This window comes from Semicossyphus pulcher, unplaced genomic scaffold (genome assembly GCF_022749685.1).
Source record: "Semicossyphus pulcher isolate SPU_LCO1_2020_fin unplaced genomic scaffold, fSemPul1.0.p SCAF_8, whole genome shotgun sequence".
Taxonomy (NCBI): domain Eukaryota; kingdom Metazoa; phylum Chordata; class Actinopteri; order Labriformes; family Labridae; genus Semicossyphus; species Semicossyphus pulcher.
In genome coordinates, this window is record NW_027211759.1 from 9550831 (window position 1) to 9573790 (window position 22960).

Sequence of the window (22960 nt, forward strand, 5' to 3'; positions counted from 1 at the left end):
TATAACATTTACTAATTAGCACTAAAAGCAAAGTACAGAAGAGGCTGAATGTTCTTGGATATTCGGTCATGATGTGTTCGACGAATTGGAATTTTGGCATGATTATGGTGCAAAATGAAAACCAATGCCAATACTAAAATTATTACAATTTATTATGAGTGTGACAAGAATGTCAGTACCAAATATAATGGCAACCACCACAGCGGTGCAGTGGTTAGCAATGTTGGCTCACAGCTAGAAGGTTAATGGGCCTTTCTGTGTGGAGTTTGCATGTTCTCCACGTGCATGTGTTGGTTCCCTCCGGGTACAGTCCCGGTACAAAGTCCAAAGACGTGCTTGTTAGGTTGCCCGTAGGTGTGAATATTAGCGTGTTAGCTTGTCTGTTTCTATGCGTCAGCCCTGTGATTGACCAGGGTGTACCCCCTGACCCTGAACAGGATAAGCAATATTTTTTTTTTTAAGATTCTTTTTTTGGCTTTTGCCTTTTATTTAAAGGACAGCTGAAAATAGACAGGAAATGTTGGGAGTAGAGAGTGGGGGATGACATGCACCAAATGATCGGCAGACCGGGAGTCGAACCTGCAATCAGTGCAATGAGGACTGTAGCCTCTGTACATGGGGCGCCCGCTCTACCAACTGAGCTAAACCAGCGCCCCGGGATAAGCGATATAGATAACGGATGGATGTTAAAGTACACGAACGTGAGGCAGTATTATTTTATGTTATTTGACTTTTTAACTGATTCGAACACTACAAACTTCTGACATAAATGCTGTTGGAGTCTTTTTGGTTGTTGGTGTCTATTCTTGGAAGAGGGTTCTGACATGTCACAAACTGTCACTGTGACCAGCCCATGACCCTCTCTATGGTATTCTTCATCTTCTATGGACTATGGGGGGGCTTACAAAATGTCATGGCAATCCTTCAATTAGTCTTTAAGTTATTTCAGTCCAGACAAAAGTGGTGGATAATCAGAGCGTCCGAGACTGCCATCCCTAAGGCCATGACACTAGCATGGCTAATAGAGAGAATACAGCTTGCTATAAAGCCAGCCTTTTAACAGGCCACCATCTTTTGTTAGTCATTGGCACCAGATTCAGATCTAAAATAAGGATGATAAACACACAAGTGCAAGCTGAAGGCTAATCCTTTGAGAGCAATCGTTCTTTTTGGTCAGTTTAATTCCCCGAGTGTGAAAACACATCAAACTTTTACTGAAGTAATCGATTTCCAAGGCCTCACAGGCAGCATGACATCATTTCACGGCCCTCATCGTGCATTATTTCATCAAAAAAAAATTGTAATAAGAGGAAGAGAGAAAGAAGTTGGTTTCATTACTGCAGTAATTCACTGCATCATGTCCTCCACATAACATGCGCTTCATTGCCAGCTGGTCTCAAACTGTAATAAAACTGCAAAGATAGCCTCCAGGCGATAATCAATGCCATTCAACAACACCTTCATAGAGCGTGACATTCCGAGGTGTCAAGTTTTGAGACAAACACGCTGTTATTATGGGGCCTAAAACGAAGCCAGTTTAATCAAGCAGTAATAAAAAAGTGCAAAGGGCCTTCATGTGTAATTTTACTTGACCTATCGTTGAGTTGTTAAAAGAAAGGCTATTTCAAGAAGAAAAAATAACACTTGATTTTGGTATCAATTTTAACATCTATAAAAATATAAACAACATAAAAGCAGTATATTAGTATATTACCTTCAACTGCCCCGCTCGACTGTTCCAGGAAATATGAGTCGTCTTTCTTCTCCTCAGAGTCCTCGATGTGATCGTAGGTGATCTGCGGGATGGATACAGTTTGCTCCGACGCCACCATTATAGAGCCGTTTCCTCTGGACTTCAGCCTCCTCTTGGTCCCTTTTTTCTGATAGACAGAAGAGATCCGAATTTAATACACAAGAAGTGGAGTACGAACTTGATGATAAATTGTAAACACGACTGATAGAGAATTTAAAGAGGCAAATTAATTGAGTAAATAGGTGAAAATAATCAACTGAATAGTAACTGTTCCTAACATGTTCCTAACATTCAGTGATGGAATAAATTCAAGAAAACAAAGTGCAACAAAATGCAGCAAGGGCAAGCTCAACTGTGGTAGCTGTAGCGTGCCATGGCACATCCGTTAGCTAACGGAAGCTGCCACTGGAACGGTCAGTAGCTACCGTGACCTGCTGCGACCTGACAGAGCTGTAGTGGCAGTTCTGGTGGCTCCCGGATCTGCCAGTAGAACTGCAGGTAGCTACTGTGACTTTCCAGATGTGCCGCAACAGTTCAGGTAGCTACCGGACTATTATTAGTTCACAAAATGTCCTTTCATATATATAAGCTGATGTCACAGCCTTTTCATAACCCCTTGAAGTTACAATATTGAAGAGCTCAGTTTTGTTCTCTTCCTGATTTCCTTTTCAGACTGTTTGCCTTCATCTGAGCGTCCAATTTGTTTCTTTTTCTTTGGATTTTCACTGATTTTTGAAGTTGTATCTGTAGTCATCGATCTTTTCTTTGTTTGTTTGTTCAGCCATAGTAGATTACTGTTTACTCGCAACACTTGCAGAGACCGGAAAAGCAGCCGCTTAGCTCCGCCTACCCTCTCTGGCAGACCAACCACTGCTGGCTGATGGAAAACGCGTCACTATCAGACACACAGCCTGTAATACTGCAAATGCAAAGGCTTTCATCAGTGGGCCATAGGCGCCATCACCATTGTGTTACCTCATTCAGCGATAGATAGTGACTTAACAGACATTTATTTAAATGAAAATCATCAAGATCATTCATTTAATCTTTAATTTCCCTCTTAATCTAACCGGTGGTGGCCCTGCTTACTGAGTCTGTCCTGAGGAGTACATCCACCAACCTCTCACAGGTCTCAAACAAATACGTTGCATTAATGTAGGTAAAGTCGATACAGAGAATCCAGAGAGGTCTTTCAATTAGCTGGTCTTACGGGGCCCTGCAAACTCCTCTATTGTGTGATGCAGTCTTTACGGCCTCAGTCGACACAGGGAGAAAATGTTTCATTATGTTACAAATCATTTCTGTTTTTTTTTTTAATAAGTTACGTGCTGCCTTTAATGTTGTACTTTCTTTTAAAATGTTTTATCAGTGCAGAGAGGACAGGCAGAATTGGACTGTTGTGACAAGAAAGATGGAATACGATTTAACAGCCCCTCTGCAAACCATAAGCAAGCAGTTCAATCTGTTTCTTACTGAATCTTCAGCCAATTGTAATCAGCTTCATCAGCCAGCAAAATCATTTCATATAGTCTGGAGACAAAGCAGCCATTTTCCCCATAAAGCAGCCCTCTTTACTTTGCTTGCTAATGCCTGTTATCAGTAGGGATTACAATCTCACTGTGAATCGTTTACACTTTAAAAAAATGTTCTGTACATTTAAGGCTGTAACACTGATTTCTTCCAGCACCTATGCAGGGTACATTGTTGTGCTACATCACATGTTTTGTTTGCACGCTGGCAACATCAGCACTTTCTTCGAATGAGATCATGGTTATGTGTTGAGTGAGTCAGTGAGTTTCTGAGGGTCTAAATGTTGCCTCCAGTCCGATCCCTAGACCCGCTGACCCACACCAACATCATCAACGTGGCCTTTATAGCAACTCAATTATTTGGACTCAGTGGATCAGGCTTTGGCATTGTGAATTGGCCAGCAGTTCAATCCAAATAACCGAGTTTGAATGAGTCATTAGCAGAGTGGGTGAGAGAGGGGGAGGTGGAAGGTGTCATAAGACTGAGGGAGGAAAAATAAAAGAGAATCAGGAAGAAGCTGTAACAGACACCGAGTGTAGGAGAGAAAGATAAAGAAATACAGTCCAATGGAGTTAAATATAAAGAGGAGGGAGATAAAAAAAAAACATTGTGAATGAGAATGAGGAAGAAATAGACAAGGCAGCGAAGATAAAATAAAGTCTGAAGAAACCGGAGAGGAATCTTGAAAGACAAGAGAGAGAGAGAGAGAGGGGCGAGCGAGGAGAGTCAGGGGAGAAAGTCACATGCTGAAACAGAAAGGAGCGGAAGCAGCCATCATTCTCCCCAATACATGTGGGTTCAATGCTACACAAAGATTTTTTTGTTGTTGTTCTACTAGACAAAGGTTTACTCCCATGAGAAAGGCGGCAGTGACATCATCTCAACTGACTGAGTCTTTGTCCGGCCGAGACAAAGGCCCCGAGTCATCCTGGTGGAGTCCGGCCTTCGATGGAGGGGGGGGTGGCGGCTGTGTGTGCGCGCATTTGTGTGTTTTGTGGGTGTTGTGTGTCCTTCCTTGTGTGTGTATGTTTGTGGGAACTTAACTCGCCCTTTTATGTCGTATGGCCTAGGCGCAACATAGCTAATATTGTTGTGAAAGGTGAACTGCACAAGGGGACAATACGGTGTGGGCCAGACGTATGCAAATCGGCCGTGCGGTATCACAGTCTGCCGGCTTTTCTGACAGCGCTTCTTTGTGGACCTCTTGACGTTCCGCACCCTAACTTCAAAGGATTCTTTCTGTTTAAAGAGAAAATGTTTCCCTCTATATGAGGAATACCACATATTTGTATTGCCGTTTCAAAACGAGTCATCAAAAGCCAGGAATGAGCAAATAAATGCGCACATGACCTGCTTCAAAAGACTGCATGCCGTTGTGTTTTTTGGGTGTGGTTGCACCTTTTTTCGATAGATCAAAGTGAAAACACACAATAAACAGTGCAAGACAAAATGAGAGACAAAGATGTGAAAAAACATCGCTGTTTGAATTCAAAGCTACCTTAGATCACAGCATCAAAGCGAACGTTGGGGGATTTAGAGTGGTTTCAAAAAGAGAGACTTAAATCTATCTCAACGGAAACTTTACAGAACATGAGCCACACAATACCTTTGGATAAAAGCTAAGTTTAAGTTGATAATTACCGACAAGTTCAGCTTTCTGACGTAAGGGCTGGGTTCAGGTTCCGCTTGTGCGACAGCCTCTGGGGTAAGAACATACATTTTCCACGTAGCAGCACAGCCGTTTGGTTTCTCCGCGGCATAGCACCTCCAGAGAGTCTGAGGAGGACAGGTTAAAGCACAGAATTAGTGTTAGTCAATATGTTGATCCACATAACCTTTAATAGTTTCCTATATTTCTCCACTCCCAAAATAAAAAGTAAAACTAGCTATATGGCTACACCAGTGATGCAGCAAACTAAATGTTGGATGTCCAGACTAAACATGGGTGAAGCTTCAAATCTGTAGGTAGAAGTATGTTGGAGTAATCCCCAGGTTTCTCAGCTCAGCCAGCAGGCTGCCGTGAACGCCAGCTTTCAAACTGTTTTTTTCTACACGCTGAACTTTGTGATGTCACAAAGTTGCGACAAATCAGAAAAAAAGTGGGCTAGGGGTGGGGTTTCTTAAAGGGACAGAGCTGACGGAGTCGTTTCAGGTAGAGGCTGTATGAGGGCCTGCACAGAGCACCAGTGTGAGAAAAATCAACAGGTATCACAGAGTGAAATATGCAGTTTGAAATTAGCATTATAATTCCCCTTTAAGTTTTCACAAGAACTGATTATTTTTGTTCTAACATTTTTCTATTTGTTTTAAACTTTTAAGTTTCAGACAAATCTCTATTTACAAAGTGCACTTGACAAAAAATCACATTATTGTTTCCCATAATATCCCTCCTCATTTCTCATGGTGCATAAGTGTCAAACAGTTTTTAAAATAACCTGTTATTAGGTCGTCACATGTTAGGTTACACTGAAAGGTGCATAGTATCATCAAACAATAATGTCATGCTTCCCAGTACCAAATTGTAATCAGTCTCTTCGTGTGGATAATCTACATCTTTGTAATGGTTCGCTTTCGGGCACAAAATAGCAACTTGTTGGTCTACAATTACACTCCTGGCAAATGGGATACAGCTCACCTTTTCCATTGCTCATTAGGAATTTATAGACAACAAATACTGTTATTGTTTTTCTCTGCTCAGTTCTCAGAATCTTAGACTGGAACGATCCAAATAAGTGCAATAAAGTTCACAAGTCTCAAAAACCAAGCTGGGGAGGTTTTGCAGCCATCCTTTATCCAAGTCAAATACAAACTCAGAGGACAGAGGACGTGTGTCTGCTGTGAAGCCACGAATGGATTGTGGCAGACCTAGTTTTTAATGTATACTGTGTTGACTACATTTTTAAAAGCCAAGATCATTTAGGGTTAGGGTTTTAGCTCCATTCAAAGCTTAAATGTACCTGGATGAGGCAGGCTGCGGCGGGGATCTGTCTGTTGAAGTGCTTCTGTCTCTGCTTCTGTTGGACTTTCAGGGCAAACCCTGAGCCCAGGATACCCTAAAGGGGGACAATTCGGTTGTACTGTATCAACTCATATTGAGAAAGAAAACATATCACATTGAAGTTGTATAATTTAGTGTAAAGATAGATTCAGTGATGCAGTAAAACTAAAAAAGATACTAACAAAAATTACGTCATGATTTATCGCAGAGAGTAATGTGCAAAGTTGAAATAACTTTAATAAATGGGTTTAATGAATATAAAAAGTCCTTTCTTTAATGTTGTGAATTTCATATGATTCAGGTCAGAGTTATATTTACAGCAGGCAGAGCGAAGAAGGAGATGGCGAAGACACTGAAGCAGGAGGCGATTGCCTTTCCAATCCACGTCTGAGGAATTTTGTCTCCGTAGCCGATTGTGGTGACAGTCACCTAAAAGCAGAGAGTAGATGAAAGTCCTTTACATCAATGTATATCAATGTATATGTGCAGATAATAGACATGTCTGACAAAACAACTCTTTAGAAGACGGATCCTGACACATACAGGCCCCTTTAGTGAGGCAGAAAAAAGACGTTTAGGCCTGATGACAGGTTAGCTAAATTTAAGCTACAGCATCACAGGATGGACTACAGGGTGTCTCCTCTGTCGGGTTCTCTGACTGTGAACAAACGTGCTTACAAAAGGAAGCATCAAATGTATATCTGACAAGTTGATGTCATTGCAGAGCTCTCACAGCTCTACCCTTCAGTCTATAACAGGAGTTTCACAATAAAGAAATAGTTCATCAGCCATTCTGGCCCTTCTCCACAACTGTCAGCGATGTTCGGGGCATTTGAGGCTCCTGCTCCTCAAAGGGAATAAGATTCCCAACCACTAATCCTCGGTGAGTGTAGGAATTTGCCGGGGTGAGGGGGGGGAAAACAAATACCTCTTGCATTTGCATGTACACCCTCCCTGAAAGCCGAGCCAATTCTGACACATTCAGAGCACACTTGGCTTACCGAGGGTGTCTATGGGGGTATCGCCGCGTGAGCCGGCGCTGTGCGCTAACACAAAGCGGCTGATGTAAGGTGAGATACTTAAAAGGGCTTTGGGAGTAAAAAAGAAGGAGCAGGGGCGGGGAGGGTGGGTGTATGCTGTGGTGGGGGATTTAATCCCTCATCCACAAATCCGATGACTAAACAATGTCCTCTGACCATCAGAGTGGAATGGTCTGCTCAGAAACACCCATCTCATTCGGGTTGTAGGGTGCGTAGCAGAAACCTTCTCATGTCTACACAAAGGTCATGTAGGAGCGTGTGTACGTTCATGTCTGTATGCATATATACATGGTTATAAAGAGGCAAACATCCAGTTAATTTTGTTCATTAGCACCCTGTGAGTGTAAAAGGGACTGAGGGAATTGAGAGCTGTGGGGGTTAGAAATGTTGTTAAAAAAAAACAGCCATTACCTAAGCATCAGAAAAAGGCAAAGGAGGAAGAAAAGCGGGGAAGGTAGGGGAGGGAGAGAGGGAGGGAGAGAGGGGGCGAGGAGGGGATATGAATCATGGCATTGGCTTGTCCTCCAGCTGTGCCCTGCACCTGCACATCCGAATGTGGAGCTCTCGCCAAGAGAAGAAACTCACCCTGGGAGAGCTCGGCGTTCTCCAATCAGCTAGACCTCATTTCATTTAACAACCACACACACACACACAAACACTCACAAACCTATTGTAACAGCATATCATCACTCTCAAGTTTACAGTCTCAGAGAAACAGAAAGGTGCAAACCCCTCACCGTGATCCGTTTTCTCAACCCTGTGAACGGAGCAACACAAGCGGCGAGGAGCTCCGCGACCCCTCTCACCCTCGTTACATAAAAGTAGTAATCCCACAATTAAAGTTTTAATTAAGGGAACTGACACTTTATTTGGTGCTCTAACAGTCCTTTGAGCCAAAGAGCCCGGAGGTGAATGGTTTATTACCGTGTCTTTGTGGCGCGCTGATCCCCTGCACAAGGCGGCCATAGGTTTCTCATTACTCCGCGCTTTCAATTCAAATGTTTAATTAACTACTCTGGAAACCCGAGCTGCTGCACTGAGGGGAAGAAGCAAAACCAGCTCTGCGCAGGAAAAACATCAACACACCTGCCCTCTGTGTTGTGTCGCAGCAACACATGCATGCTAAAAACACAAGGAGGTTCATAATTGGTCTAACCAGGGTGGCCAACGTCTCCATTTCTCTGATTAAGGCTCCACTTGAGAGGCATTGTGCAGGTTATTTGTTACAGCTCTTTAGAGAGAGGAATCTTTTCATGTACATCTGATGTAGCCTTTCAAGTATGTAAACTATGTTGGGAAATTCAAGTAGCATTCAAGGACCCAGGTAATTTATGCATAGTACAAAACTTCATTTGGACTCATAAAAACAGAGATGAGTACAAAACAGTTTGGCTGCCTTACCACGCCCCACCACAGGGCATCTGCGTAGCTGGAGAAGCCGGTCTTCCCCTCCTCATCCACAGCATCCTTCTCAGCCAGGTAGACGAAGTAGGAGGAAAAGATCAGGCCGAGGAAGCCGATGTACAGGGTGGTAATCAGCTCCTGAAAAACACAATGGGTCGACCAAAGATGTTATAAAAATGTTCAATAAAAGATTATATGGGTGCTGCGGCCGCAGGCTCAACAACCGCTTGGCCCTTTCCTGCATGTCATACCCCACTCTCCTCTCCCAGTACTTCCTGTCTCTCTTCAGCTGTTCTATCAATAAAGGCAAATATGCCCAAAAATAATCTTAAAAGAAAAAAAAAAAAGAATAAAAGATTATAACAAAGGTTCCAGTTCTCGTTTTGCAGCCAACCCACCAACAACCCCTCATGTCATCCAACACTGATTTAGCCTCACTTCAGTTTTTTTCTACAGTTTTTTTTTAGTCTAAACTGAAACATAAAAATTTAGCAGTCTAAGGGTGCTCTCACACCTGACATCTTTGGTCGGGAATTTCTGACTTGACTCCAAAAGTCCAGAGTCGTTTGGACAGGTGAGAACACGCATTTGCAGACCAAACCACCGGACCATGGGCCGCCAGAAAAGACAGGACTCGGTCCGTTTCCAAACAAACCACGGTCCGGTTCGATTCTGATGATTCCATAAACAGACTTAAAGCAGGACCAAATATAGGAAGCAAACCAAAATACTGTGCATTGTGGGTTTTTAACGGGTGCTTACACTTGCAGAGACAGACACGCAGACAGGCAGCAAGACGAGTAGAGGACAGACGTGGGGGGGGGGGCGACGAGGAAATAGAAATATGGACTGACAAAACAGTTTCACAAAAGGCACAAAAACACGGAGGTATTCAAACTGTTCAGTGAAAAACTAACAGAGAGTGGAACTGATCGATCTTTGGAACGGTGCGGTTCAAAGTAAAAAAAATCAGACAATAAAACTTTAAAGTCTGCGATCGTGTTGAGTGTGACTGAGGAGTGTGCTCTCACTCTTTGTTTACTTCATGAGTTTTCCCACGTGGAAATTTTGACCAATCAGAGAGCAGTTTCCTTGTGCATCTAAACTTTTGGTCCGCTGGTAAAAAGCTGCCGTGTGAACACAAACCAAATTTGAGGTAAAATGCAACTTTGTAACAATGTGGTCTTTGATTCAGATCAATCAATCAGACTTTATGTGTGAAAGTACCCTAAGACTACAGGGCTTTGTTAAAGCACCTACATTCATAGAAACAGAGTTACCATGTGTAACCATCAGGCTTGTATGCAATATTGCGCATTTGACTGTATTAACAGATAAAATACATCAAATATTAAACAAAGAATTTAATTATTTTAATTAAATGTTGCCTGCCATATTTTCAGAAAAGCATTTCAGTACCTTAACTAAGCAAAAACAAGTTAAATAGAAATGCAATTCTTTTCCACTAACTATTTGACGCTTCTAAAGGCCTCATATTTCCACTAAACAGAGCGCATCATTTGATGTAGTGGTCATCTGACAACAGGGAGATTGCAACAAATCAAATTAAGCTCATCCCCGCTTCATATTACATTTTCTTTCTTGACCTTTGCACGCAATCCCCACTGATCGTTCCTGCTCCTTTTTATGCATCAAAGAGAAGTGAATGTCAGGTCGACTATAACCAAAGAACACAGTCTACTTCAGGGATTAGGAGGAGAACATTACATCCTCTGACTTCATTGTGTATCAGCCCGAGAAAATACTAAAACAAGTGTACCATGCTACACAGAAAAAAAAATGTAGAGGCAACTTTCTCCTTATAAAGCCAGGTCTGCTGTAGCTTAAATGTGCACGTGTGTGTATGTTTTTTCTCTGACTGTGCGCTTTTGATTTGTTGCAAGCAGGACCAGGAGGGTGCCGTCTGTGCGCTCACCTACAAGAAGAAACTGCAGCTAAGTGATGCAACAAGACAGTATTTCTTACTTAAAACCTACCTGTCGATGGATAAAGACTACAGATCCCAGGAGCCTCCACGTTCCTCCCTGTCGATCCACATGCAGCATGCGCAGGATTTGGAGGAAACGGATGCCCCTGCAACACACACCACCACCTCATCTGTCACATTATCTTCTAATCCCCCTCCAGCTGTGATTAAATATTAAAATGCAGAAGGTATTTGTCACTCTACCTGATGGCTGACGTGGCAAACACTTGGCCGTTGGAGCCCACGCCGAGCACAATGATTGAGGCAATGACCACGATTAAATCTGTTATAAAAAGACAGTGAGAAGAAACCATAAAATGAGGGTTGCAATCATTTCACTTTGAAACCTTGTAGCCGAAGATGTTGATCTACAGGAACAATTTATGACATCCGTTGTATTAAAAGGCAGCAAAGGAAAATAATGCCAGGTGCACCTATGATTGATATGGGCTTCCTGATGAAGCGTAGGCGTCCTTTGATGCCGGCATATTTGCTGCGACAGCCGGCCGACCACAGCCGGACGACGTACTCCGAGCCAAAGAACAGCACCAGCACAATCTCCTGTGAAACACAATGCAAACACAGGGCGAAGGGTTACTTTCATGCATCGGCACAGAGACAGAAATAGTGTTACAGGACGAGAGGATGTGGGAGAAGATAAGGAATCATTAACTAATCTGAAAGCATTAAGGCCATTATGAGCAATCAGCAAGATTTAGGATATGATAGGAGCAGGTAATGACAGGTGTGTGAGAGAGAAAGACAGACACTGAGGTGGTCTAGTAGTCATAGATCACGCAGCCACCCAGGAGGAGAGATGAGGGTTGATAACGTGGCTGATGACAGCTCGTATTGAGACAGGGTCAACGGCTAAGTGATTGTAGCCGCGGGGTGAAACGCCATCACACTGCCTGACAGATAAGACGGCTAAATAATCAAACAGGAAACCTTTCTGCAGCTTGAAAAAGACCAATAAAAACCAATGAAAAAGGAGAGTTTGATGTTGGTGCTTTTAAATTGTGTTCCAATATCCGCCATTGTGCATTTGTTTTCTATTACATGCATGTGTGTTTCTGCGAAGTAATTAACAGACAGAGATCGTGTTCCAGGCCACCGTGCACGCATAATATTTAGCCACCATACTGTCTGTTAAAAACCTAAGGCCATGTGGGTGGCCACCTCGTTGATTGCTTGAACTGGCTGCTCCCTGACCGCCCCTCGTATGAAACCTAATACCGTGAGCCCTGCTGCAATAACACAGCACCACAGAGCCCCAAAACAATGACCTGCCAATCAAAGCAGACACCATTCTGCATGGCAAAAGTGTCACTCGAGTATCAGCACAAAGAGAAAATGCACTTGTGTGTACTTTTAGGGATAATTGTGCTAAATATCTTTTGTTCTAACGCCGACCTAAGGCCTCTATAAGGGTCATCGTAGTGATAGGACAAACAGATGGACAGATCCTCTTGGCTGCTTCCTGCATTTTTCACTTTGCCCCCTTTTCATTAATTAATCATGTTTACAGCTTTAGATTTTGCGCTTGAGTCGTCTGGCCTGGGATTCCTATACCCCGTATTCATCTCCATGAATTGCTCATTTTCTGTCACCGAGTTAAAGACAAAGGGGGAGAAGATAAAGAGGCAGAATTGAAGACAGAGACGGGCTGAAATGGTTCAGTAAATCTCTATAACATAGCCTGATAATCAGACTGAATTACCATTCGGTTTCACTTCATTCGTTCAGATTTGAATCGCTGAACAAATCGGAGATCTGGGCAGGCATTCGGGGGTCCGGAGCCAAGCTACCTATAACATCCAGTTCAGTTGAACTTGACCAGCCAGCCATGGCCTTATTGTGTGCGTAGGAGAGTAACTGCCTGTGTCTCAAGTCCCTGTTGTTGTGTCTATATAACAGTTTATAGTCCATGGAAAGTTCTGGCAATTACTGACTATTACTGACCAACAACGTGGGAACTTTTGACACATTCATTCTATAAACAGTGTTAACTCACAACTAAGGGGGAATCTAGATAACTTCACTGTAACTATTGTATACACACCGATCAGCCATAACATTATGACCACTGACAGGCCGAGTGAATAACATTGATCATCTCGTTACAATGGCCCCTGTCAGTGGGTGAGATATGTCAGGCAGTCTGTCCTCGAAGTTGATGTGTTGGAGGCAGGAAAAATGGACAAGTGTAAGGATGCGAGCGACTTTGACAAGGGCCAAATTGTGATGGCTAGACGAATGGGTCAGAGCATCTCCAGAACTGCAGCTCTTGTGGGGTGTTCCCGGCCTGCCCACAAAAAGTGGTCCAAGACAGGAAAAGTGCCTACAATGAGCATCAGAACTGGAACACGGAGCAATGGAAGAAGGTGTCTTGGTCTGATGAATCACGTTTTCTTTTACATCATGTGGATGGCCGGGTGCGTCTGTTACCTGGGGAAGGCACCAGGATGCACTATGGGAGGAGGGCAAGCCTGCGGAGGCAGTGTGATGCTTTGGGCAATGTTCTGCTGGGAAACCTTGGGTCCTGCCATTCATGTGTGGTTACTTTGACATGTACCAACTACCTAAACATTGTTGCAGACCAAGTTCACCCCTTCATGGAAACGGTATTCCCTAATGGTAGTGGCCTTTCAACAGGATAATGCGCCCTGCCACACTGCAAACATGGTTCAGGAATGGTTTGAGGAGTATGACGACGAGTTCAAGGTGTTGACCTGGCCTCCAAATTCCCCAGATCTCAATCCAATTGAGCATCTGTTGGATGTGCTGGACAAACAAGTCCAATCCATGGAGGCCCCACCTCGCAACTTACAGGACTTGAAGGATCTGCTGCGAACGTCTTGGTGCCAGATACCTCAGCACACCTTCAGAGGGGTGGTGGAGTCCATGCCTCAACGGGTCAGGGCTGATTTGGTGGAAAAAGGGGGACTTGCACAATATTAGGCAGGTGGTCATAATGTTATGGCTGATCAGTGTTTAATGATAACAACAACAAAAACTAAGTGTTCACTACAGTCAAACCAGAACATAACCGACACCCAAATGCCGACAGTATTTCAAAATATTGAGATTAGTAGTTATGGCATCTGGTCACCATTTGAAAGTCAAAGGTACGTATGAATTTGGAGATTTTGAAAGGATTAATCATTATAATTCCATAAAATGGGTCACCCAGATGTTTGTGTTTCTGTATGTGAATCAGTGACTGGCAACTACATGTTTACCGAAAATAGCCGCCTGTTAACGCAGCGATAATCTCTTCAAGCCGGGCGAGGATGAAGCTCATTCATGGACCTTCTTGGAAATGACGCTGTCAGATGAATATGTGAATAGATTGCTTCATCTGTGTCGCACTACAATCACATGGCATAATTACATCACAGTAATCCACTGGTTTGGTTCAGTTTAGTTTCCAGATTGAAAACAGTTGTGGTCTTTTTATTGTGGCTTTGTTAGCCATGCAAACCCATGAAACATTTTTTAATTGTCAAAGGCCTTAAATGTGGCATATTGCATTGTGGGATAATGAGTAGAAAGTGGCATACAGGACATTAACACTACTTTTTTTGTTCCATTGTGAATTTTTTTGGCCTTTTTATCCCTATATTTAGCGAGAGAGGTCAGTGGATAGTGTCGGAAACAGGGGAAGAGAGAGTGGGGATGACACGTGGCATAGGGGCTGAGGGCGGGAGTCAAACCCGAGGCTGCCACATTGAGGTCTGTAGCCTCTGTATAAGGGCCATGCCATTTAACTGCTGAGCTAAACCGGCGCCCTCTATTGTAAAAATTTTGAGGACATTACACAGTAGATAGATATTCACACTGAAAGTGCTCATCTCAAAGATTTCAGTTTCGTTCTCTTAGGCAGCACCTTAAGGCGATATACGGTAATTGCAGGAGCACGCTTCCCAGATAACCAGACGTCTCCTTTTGTCACGGTTGTAACTCTTGATTTTCCTGGCTGACGGTCGCTTTCCCTTTTAGATTGTTTGCCTTCATCTGAGCGTCGGATTTGTTTCTTTTTCTTTGGATATTCACTTATTTTTGAAGTTGTATTGTTGTTTTTTCTGCGAAAGTCGACACAGACACCCAGTCTGTAATACTGCAAAGGCAAAGGCTTTCGTCAGTGGGCCATAGGCTCAATCACCATTGTGTTATCTAATTCGGCGATAGATAGTGACTTAACAGACATTTCGTGGACACAAAATGTTGTGCAGTATAGTATTGTATAATGATGTACATGTATGTTAGTATAGTAGTCCTTATGCCCTTGTTGGGGCTTCATTCATAGGTATTCTTTGTATTGTACTCTGTTTTCTGATTGTTGACGTGCGAGTTTTGCTAGAATCTGCTTTGTGTCTTCCTAACCCAAAGCAGTATGTGGACGGCTGTGGCTCGGTGGTAGAGTCAGTCGTCTCTCAATTGAAAGTTGGGGGTTCGATCCCTAACTGCTACAGTCACAGTGTCCTTAGGCAAGAGACACTGAACCCCAAATTGCTCCTTCGGTGTAGATCCTTATTGGAGATTGGTATTTAGCCATTGATCTTTGCCATCAGTGCATGAATGTGAGTGTGAAAGGGCGAATGTGACATGCAAGTTTAAAACCACTTTGACGGGTTGGAAGACTAAAAAAAGCGCGATGCAAGTACAGTCAACTTCTTGGACAGCTACTCTATTTGTGAATCCCTTTTCCTTGTTACCATACTTAACTATTATTTGCAATATTTTCAGGCTTTTTTATGAAATCTAACTGTTTTCTCATTTGTATTCACTATCATTTATCTACTACTATTCATTACTTTGAGTTTTTTTAGGATTATATAGTTGCTTCTCGTGAAATCTTCAAAGGCAAACTGCTGCTTCCAACCTTTATGTTTTGGTGTGCTCCATAGCTTTGCACCTTTACACAGTGTTGTGTTGAACAATAGTTATGAATTTTACAATAGAATTTTATAATGAAATTTTGTAGTGGTCATGCAATGACTAAGACAAGGCAGAAAAGAGGAGAGGAGGAGAGATCCATGGCACACATGTGTGCTCCTGCATGTGTGTGTGTGTGTGTGTGTGTGTGTGTGTGTGTGTGCATGCTTCTGTGCCTCCTGTCCAGCCTGGCTAGCTTTACTTTGGCAGCTGCCCTGAAGGCCAAATATCCTCAAGGACTTATGTCCCCTCTGGCTTCCAAAACAAGCAGCCAGTGATTCACAGATGTCAGCTAACCCTGAACTTTCTAAGTATAGCCACTACTACTACCACTGTACGCCACCATGACACCACTTACGGAGCTCCACCCCCTCAGTCACACACATGTACGCATGCCCACACACAAGATAAGGCTTTATCTTATCTCACAATTAATATTGAACCAAAATTGTGTATTACAAATACTCATGCACACACAAGATGTACAAGACTTTTCTCTCTGTGTCTTTATGGGGCTGATTACTGCTGGACTCTTAGCAATGACGCATCAGAAAAAAGGGGAAGGGAGGAGAGAGATTATGAAAAAAAGGGGGCACAGGAAAAAAGTGCATTAAAATAAAGATGGAGAGTTTTTGGCTCCTCCTGGGTGTAAATAAATGAATAACCCTGATAGCTGGTCTTCAAAGGGCACTGGCCAAAAGTTTACAGAACACGATGTCCCCTCTGTCCTGTGTTTGCTCCCGGGACTCAGGAGGTGGTACATGTGTGTGTTTTTGTGATTGTGTGTGTCTGTCCACGTCTGTGTATGTGCAGCCTTTGTGCAAATGTCCGTGTAAACTCTGTGCGAGTGTGCAGTAGCTACGTGTGTATTTATATTCACAGTGTGCAGGCGAGAGACGGATAATAGAAGCTCTTTGAAGAGTTTCCAAACGGGAGCCATAATTTTCTCTACTTGTTGCACGGCCCTGGATTTATTGCATCACTTAGCAGCTTTAACAGCCTAATAAGCCACAAAAAAGTCAATTTAGCAGCATGTATCAGCAAGTGCAGTCTGTGTGGAGCCATAACTGGTGTCATCACAGCAGATTAAAAACACTGGCTTCTGAACATTCCCATGCTAATTATGGTCAGCGTGCATGTTTCTTACTTCAAAGGGCTTTTGTTGAGTGCAATACAATCTGGCAGGTGTTATATGTTTGCAATGACTGAAGTTATTAGTCTTTTTGAGCTTTGTAGTATCCTTTTGCTGAGGTGTAAGATGGCGGGGAGAATCTCTCCCACACAAGATCTTCTGTCTCCATCATGTGGACACAGGTGGGTACTGCAGTGCATCTATGGCCGCTTTACACCAGCCGTCTGTAACTCTCGCATCCTGTCCCTTTAAAAATATTATTATTATACATATTAATGTTATTTTATTTATATAAAAGAATATTTTGATACACAATTAAAGTCTTAACTGTCAAGGGGGCGTCACTAAATCCATTCTCTCGATATAACAGTGACAACAAATGAATGAACAAATTAGTGTGCCTTTATTGTGTGCATTTTCACATCCATTTAAGCTATTTTAAAGGTTTATTTTAGGACATATGTGACAGAGCCCAGTGTGAAATATTGCTTATTTTTCTCCCACAAAAGTCCAAAAATACAAGTTAATAAAACTATTTTCACTAAAATAAAATAGAAAACAGTAAAATAGCACCCTACACTTGAGAAGCTGGAACCAGTAAATGTGGCTTTTTTGCTTTGTAACTAACTAAACCCTAACATTTTTTTGTTAATTAACATACTGTTTATTTAAATTATGTGCATGTTTTTCAGAGGGCCCTTCACCCTCAATTAGTCTTCCTGATTATAACTTTTCTTAGGATTGTGTGTGTGAGTACAAACCATATTTCTCTGGCATCTGAGTGACCCTCCTACTCATTTGTTTAAGTGAGAGATATAAACCTTCAGAGTTATTATTGGTTCAGCTGGTTATGACGCGACCGATGGTCAGGCCAGTGCCATAAGTAAGTAGGTCAGTAAATTTAATTTGTATAGCACTTTTCTCAGACAGAAGTCACAAAGTGCTTCACACAAACAAAAACACAAACACATAAAGTACAATATACAGAAATAAAAGCATAAACAATAAGATGGAACACTGAACCATGTAAGAAAAATCATGCCGGACAGACTATTCAATAACAAGGTACAATACACAGCACAATAAAATACACAGAAGATTCACTTTAAGTAGATTGGGTGACACATGGTGACCTGAAGGCCTGTACGAACCGATATATTTTTAACTGTTTTTAAAAGACTCAACAGAGTCAGTAGAATGTATAGCTATAGGCAGGGCATTCCAGAGGCTTGGTGCTATAGCCTCAAACGCACGATCAACACGAGTCTTAAGGCCAGTCCGTGGACCGGACTGCAGGTAAGTGTGTTGGACCGTAGGGAACAAGCTGACGAGTATGGGTGGAGTTCTTCCAAATATTCTGGAACCTGACCTACCAGAATGTGTGTGACGGTGAGTAAGAGGCTAATTAAAAAGCATTTATTTTGGTTTTACTAAACCATGTAGTAAGAGCAGCCCCTTTAAACTCACCTGACTTTAAATGTGTAGCCCATGCGAGTGTCTACAGAAGCAGTGAACGTTTTGTATGATTGGTGCATCAGCATCAAAGAACTCACCATCCAGAAGAGGGTCCCCGTGGCAAAGTCTGCATATTGCTCGATAGTGGACAGGACACTGAAGATCAGACACACCAGGACCATGATGAAGCTGCAGGGAGAGGAAACAGTTTTTATAGTCATGCATCACCACAAATAATCACTATTAGAGTAATTAAAAATAAAACTAAGTAGAAACATTATCACTTTATATATAGTTATTGTTTTAAGAAGCTGGTCTTCCTTTTAGTATTACCTTCAATTTACCATGAGCAACTTAAATAGCAAATGGTTGCATTTTTACACCAGGAAAACAAAACCATACACAAATCACAAAGAATAATAATAATAATAATAACAGTTATTTTGTAATTATTAGTTACTAATAATAATTTTTTTCTCTCTGATTACCCTCAATTTACCCTCACCAAATGTTGAAACAATCACTTGTTGACTAATTGATGGCAAATAGGTGCCCGGCACACAAGTGAAATAAAACTATACCTAAATGTATAATAAGGGCAAGATGTGGAACTCTCAGCTGAAGCTCTTACACAGAATGGAGTCTTCTTTGGCTAAGAGCATACAGACCTTTTCCATTGTTACATTCAGACATAAACTTGCTCTAAAAACTACAAACTGTGTACTTGCTATTTTTCCTACAAAGATGTCACGCCCCCTTGTCTCTGTTTTCCTTTTTGTCATCAATCTGCCTGTATTAACCCCTGACAGGATGTTTCCACGTCACCCAGCAACAGTGAAACATTCCAAGGAGACTGTCCATCTGTCTACAAATACAGGCCTGTGAGGGGAACATCCACTACAGCACACCTAAATGAAGGGACAGTTAGGAGAACAGCAAAGGAGTCACAACTGCATTTGTCATTTATTTATTCAAATATTTTCAAAGAGGTACATTAGGCGCATTGCTTGATCAATCCTGACCCCGCAGGATTACGAGCAGAGTCCCCTGTGTGCATTTTCACCGTCCCAGAATTAATCCTTGCACCACATCTTTTAAGAGCTTTTACGTGACATACCATGACTGCTTGCATGCACCAACGTCATGATCGAGCTCACACTGAAAACACACAGCAGCGGGAGCTTTATGATGCGGTGTGTGTGTGTGAACCAGGCGGGATTACATGCCATGTCCTGGAAGAGTTACGTAAGTGTCTGTTGTTTGTTATCATTCATGTAATGTAAAATATAATGCAGGAACGTATAGACCCACACAGAGAAAGAAAGACATGCAAATGATGCAATAAGGCAACTAACCATAACATGTGTTTCATGTGTGTGCGCTTTATATGAAACATTATGTTGATTTTGGGTCCATAAGGTGGTAGCATGAGACAAAGATGGCCGATGGAGGGCAAGGAGTACTCCACCTTACACACAGACTGCGGCACACTGGCCAGATGGGACGGTGACTTTGCTCAATGAGGAGGATTACTGCTCAACACCACACACACTTTCTTTCTCTTTCTCTCTGATTCTGTTTACAACACAAACGCAAGAAAAATGCCACGTGATTTTATACATGACTTAGATAACCATAGTGAGGCACAGCGTCTCAAATCAGGGGGTCACAGATGATGCTATTTTGGTTTGTTCCTCTCTTTACTCAGCCAGTCACAACTTGAGATGCATGAGTGGCATGAGTGGTGTGCCCAGTGAGATTTCATGTCTGGAGATGTCCTTGGTGTAGTGACCTCGACATATGGGACTGGCCACTAAAAACTCAGCTGAGAGCCAAATCATCCCTCTGTAGGGTGAACAGTGCCACTAAAAGCAAATGATAAACAACAACATGTTAATGCAAATGGGAACAGGACTGGTCACGCAAAGGAGGAACTAGCCAGTTGTACTGAAGCAGCCACAATTACTTAAGGCTGTTAAAGAAGTCGTTTGGCTCATATTCAAATTTAGATTCAATAAATAAAGTAGGGGAAAAACTGATTTCCTCCTCGTGCCATGAACACATTACAAAAGACTGAAATGCTATAATAACATCAATTTTATCCAGCATTCACACTGCCCTGGATACATGCGCAATGCATTCACACCATTGGACCAATCAGATAAAGGCCATGCCAGCTATCAGCTATCCTTAGATCAACTGGTGTTAATTTGGTGGCAACTGCTAGGTTAGGAAGCTCGATGGCTGAGAGGAGAGGAGAAGTTTGGTTTGCAAACGATGTTATTGTGAAAAAAAGAACAGCACTTCTGCAACTTAGTTATTTTGGATTGTGGAGAGACGAGGATACAGTTTGACAATGTTATTGCATATTGTGCAGGCCTTTGAGTTGTAGCTGGTTGTGCCACCGGGAGCAATTTGGGGTTCAGTGTCTTGCCCAAGGACACTTCGACATGTGACAGTAGCAGTCAGGGATCAAACCCCCAATCTTCCGATTGAGAGATGACCGACTCTACCACTGAGCCACAGCCGGCCAAATATACGCCAGATATTACGCCTCTGTTACGCCTCATCTTTAATGTAAAATGAACAGAGGCAGAATGGACTCAGTGTAAACAGTGGAGCCGGCAGGGAGGAACAGCGCCGTGTGTGTATTTGAAGCATGTACTTTTTGTTTACATGGTGCGAGCCTTTCGCTTGCACAAAGCCGGAATGTTGTGGCATCTCTCACATGATTTGCAAACATTTACCACTGTCACATTTTGCTATGATGTTCATTCTCTGTGTGCAGCGACCGGCCAAAGGGAATATCAGTTTGTGTTGTTAGTCGTTGCCATGCTCCCCGGCAGTGGCATTACCAGCCTTTTAGGAAGGTTAAGAGGGGGCAGGTTAAGATATGGGCAAGTAAGGGCAAATCAAAACCCATTTCCTCTTTGTTGAAATGAGATCATCTTATTAGGATAAGCATAAATATGATGTCATAGCCATGAGGGCCACCGACAGGGTCATGTAATCTGTGTGTTTTCCTTCAGTGCACGCGACTATGGAATTTGTTTTGGAACAGGGCAATGCAAAATCCATGAGACTGCACATACTGTAGTGGGATAAATGTCGGAATCCAGGTCACAGAGCAAAAGGCTGCAGCTTTTTTGGAGGCTTAAAAAAGGACGTATGAACCAACCAAGCTCAACAAGATGCTTGCAGGAAAGTTTCCCTTGATTACAAAAAAAGAACACAAAAGACAGAGCCCCCAAGAAAACCCTGACCCTGGTTGTAATGTATTAAAGTGAAGCATTTAGTCAGGCTGTCTACAGACAGAAGCCAGAGGGAGTGATTTAGCATTTTCATAATGTCATACCCTAAATCTCTCTGCAATGACACCACAGGGAGGTGTGTTTGCTGCGGACAGGACCGGTCACTCACAACCATTAGCCACCCTTATTTAGCCAGGCCAAAACCCCTGGGATCTGATTAAAACATAACAGCTGGGGCTTTAGTGAGTATTACTGGACGCAGATCCGTCAAGCTTCACTGAAATAAGCACAGCGTAGAGCAGAGCCACACCAAACCCTCTCAATCAAATGGGAAACTAAGGCAATATACGTTTAGGGAGCAGCAAACGGATCCAGAGAGCAGAGGGACCGTGATATTTAAAGTGTGGCTGACATGAATGGGACATCATATAAGAGAGTGTATCACATAAACACATGTAACATGCATCCTAAAATGTTGGTGTAAATGGGTAATTTATTTAACAAGCTGTCATTACTGGTATCAAAAGCTTTCTAGAACATAGAGAGTTAATACAGTAAGTAGTGTCATATTCCTTTATTTGCCTATGTGCAGAAGCTTTTATTTTGTCAAGTGGGCAAGCAGGAAAATTCTCAATAACCAGCCCTCTCTGCCTGCACCCACACACCCAACACTGCCCACCAAACCAGGAACGCGTATCAAACAACTCTTTGAAACTTGAAAGGCCTCTCTTAACTACTCATCAAAGCAAATAACCTCCGCCATCAAACAATGGACACGCAGCCAACATCACCAAGCACATGTTCAAAACAACCAGGCCTCAAACGGCGATTAACATGCTAATGAACAGTATTCAGGGAATAATGATACCGTTGCTACCTAGCATTTTGCTAGTACAAGGCTCATTATCTACATCCAACTGTAGTTTACAGAACTAGCATAAGCTTATCCTAGTTAGCAAAAAAAAAGCCATTGAAAAAGCTCCAGCTTTAAGATTCTACATTCTTACTTTTACCGAAATCACTCACTTTTTTATCTGCCACTTACTTGTCAGCCATGTTTTTTTTTTACAACCTGTTCAAAGCTGCCATGAAAAAAACAGGAGCCAAAGCCCCACCCCAGTTTCCCAACTAGCCTCTGTTCTCTTACATCAATGGATTTTTTTTAGTGTTTTTTTTATATCACTTTTTTAAAAGCCAAGGCACATTACTATGAGCAATATATCGATGGGCCGATATTATTATATACGAGTATTGGCATATATGTTTTCCATTATAAATCTGTGTTTAAAGCTCCTGTGAGGAGTTTTTAGCTTGCGCTGAAACGGAATTCAATTGATACTGATGCATCTATATGAGCTACAAAAGGAAACAAGACCATCAGTTACAAGACTGGTTAATCCTTTTTGGTTATTTGTAACCACTGCCAGGGGGTAGGTGTCAGACGAGGTGGGTAACTTTGCGTTTCCAAATCA

At 42.4% G+C, this 22960-nt stretch overlaps 1 protein-coding gene across 1 annotated transcript in view; it reads right to left on the bottom strand.

Moving 5' to 3' along the window:
• Positions 1-22960, bottom strand: part of kcnq1.2 (potassium voltage-gated channel, KQT-like subfamily, member 1.2) — a 185196-nt gene that overhangs the window by 152050 nt on the left and 10186 nt on the right. Inside the window, exons 2-10 of the mRNA XM_069686663.1 lie at positions 18336-18426; positions 11147-11273; positions 10917-10995; positions 10723-10819; positions 8723-8863; positions 6600-6710; positions 6241-6336; positions 4925-5059; positions 1715-1880 (exon numbers count right to left, since the gene is read on the bottom strand). Coding sequence (XP_069542764.1) covers positions 1715-1880; positions 4925-5059; positions 6241-6336; positions 6600-6710; positions 8723-8863; positions 10723-10819; positions 10917-10995; positions 11147-11273; positions 18336-18426 — 1043 coding nt within the window. The remainder of the gene's footprint in view (positions 1-1714; positions 1881-4924; positions 5060-6240; positions 6337-6599; positions 6711-8722; positions 8864-10722; positions 10820-10916; positions 10996-11146; positions 11274-18335; positions 18427-22960) is intronic.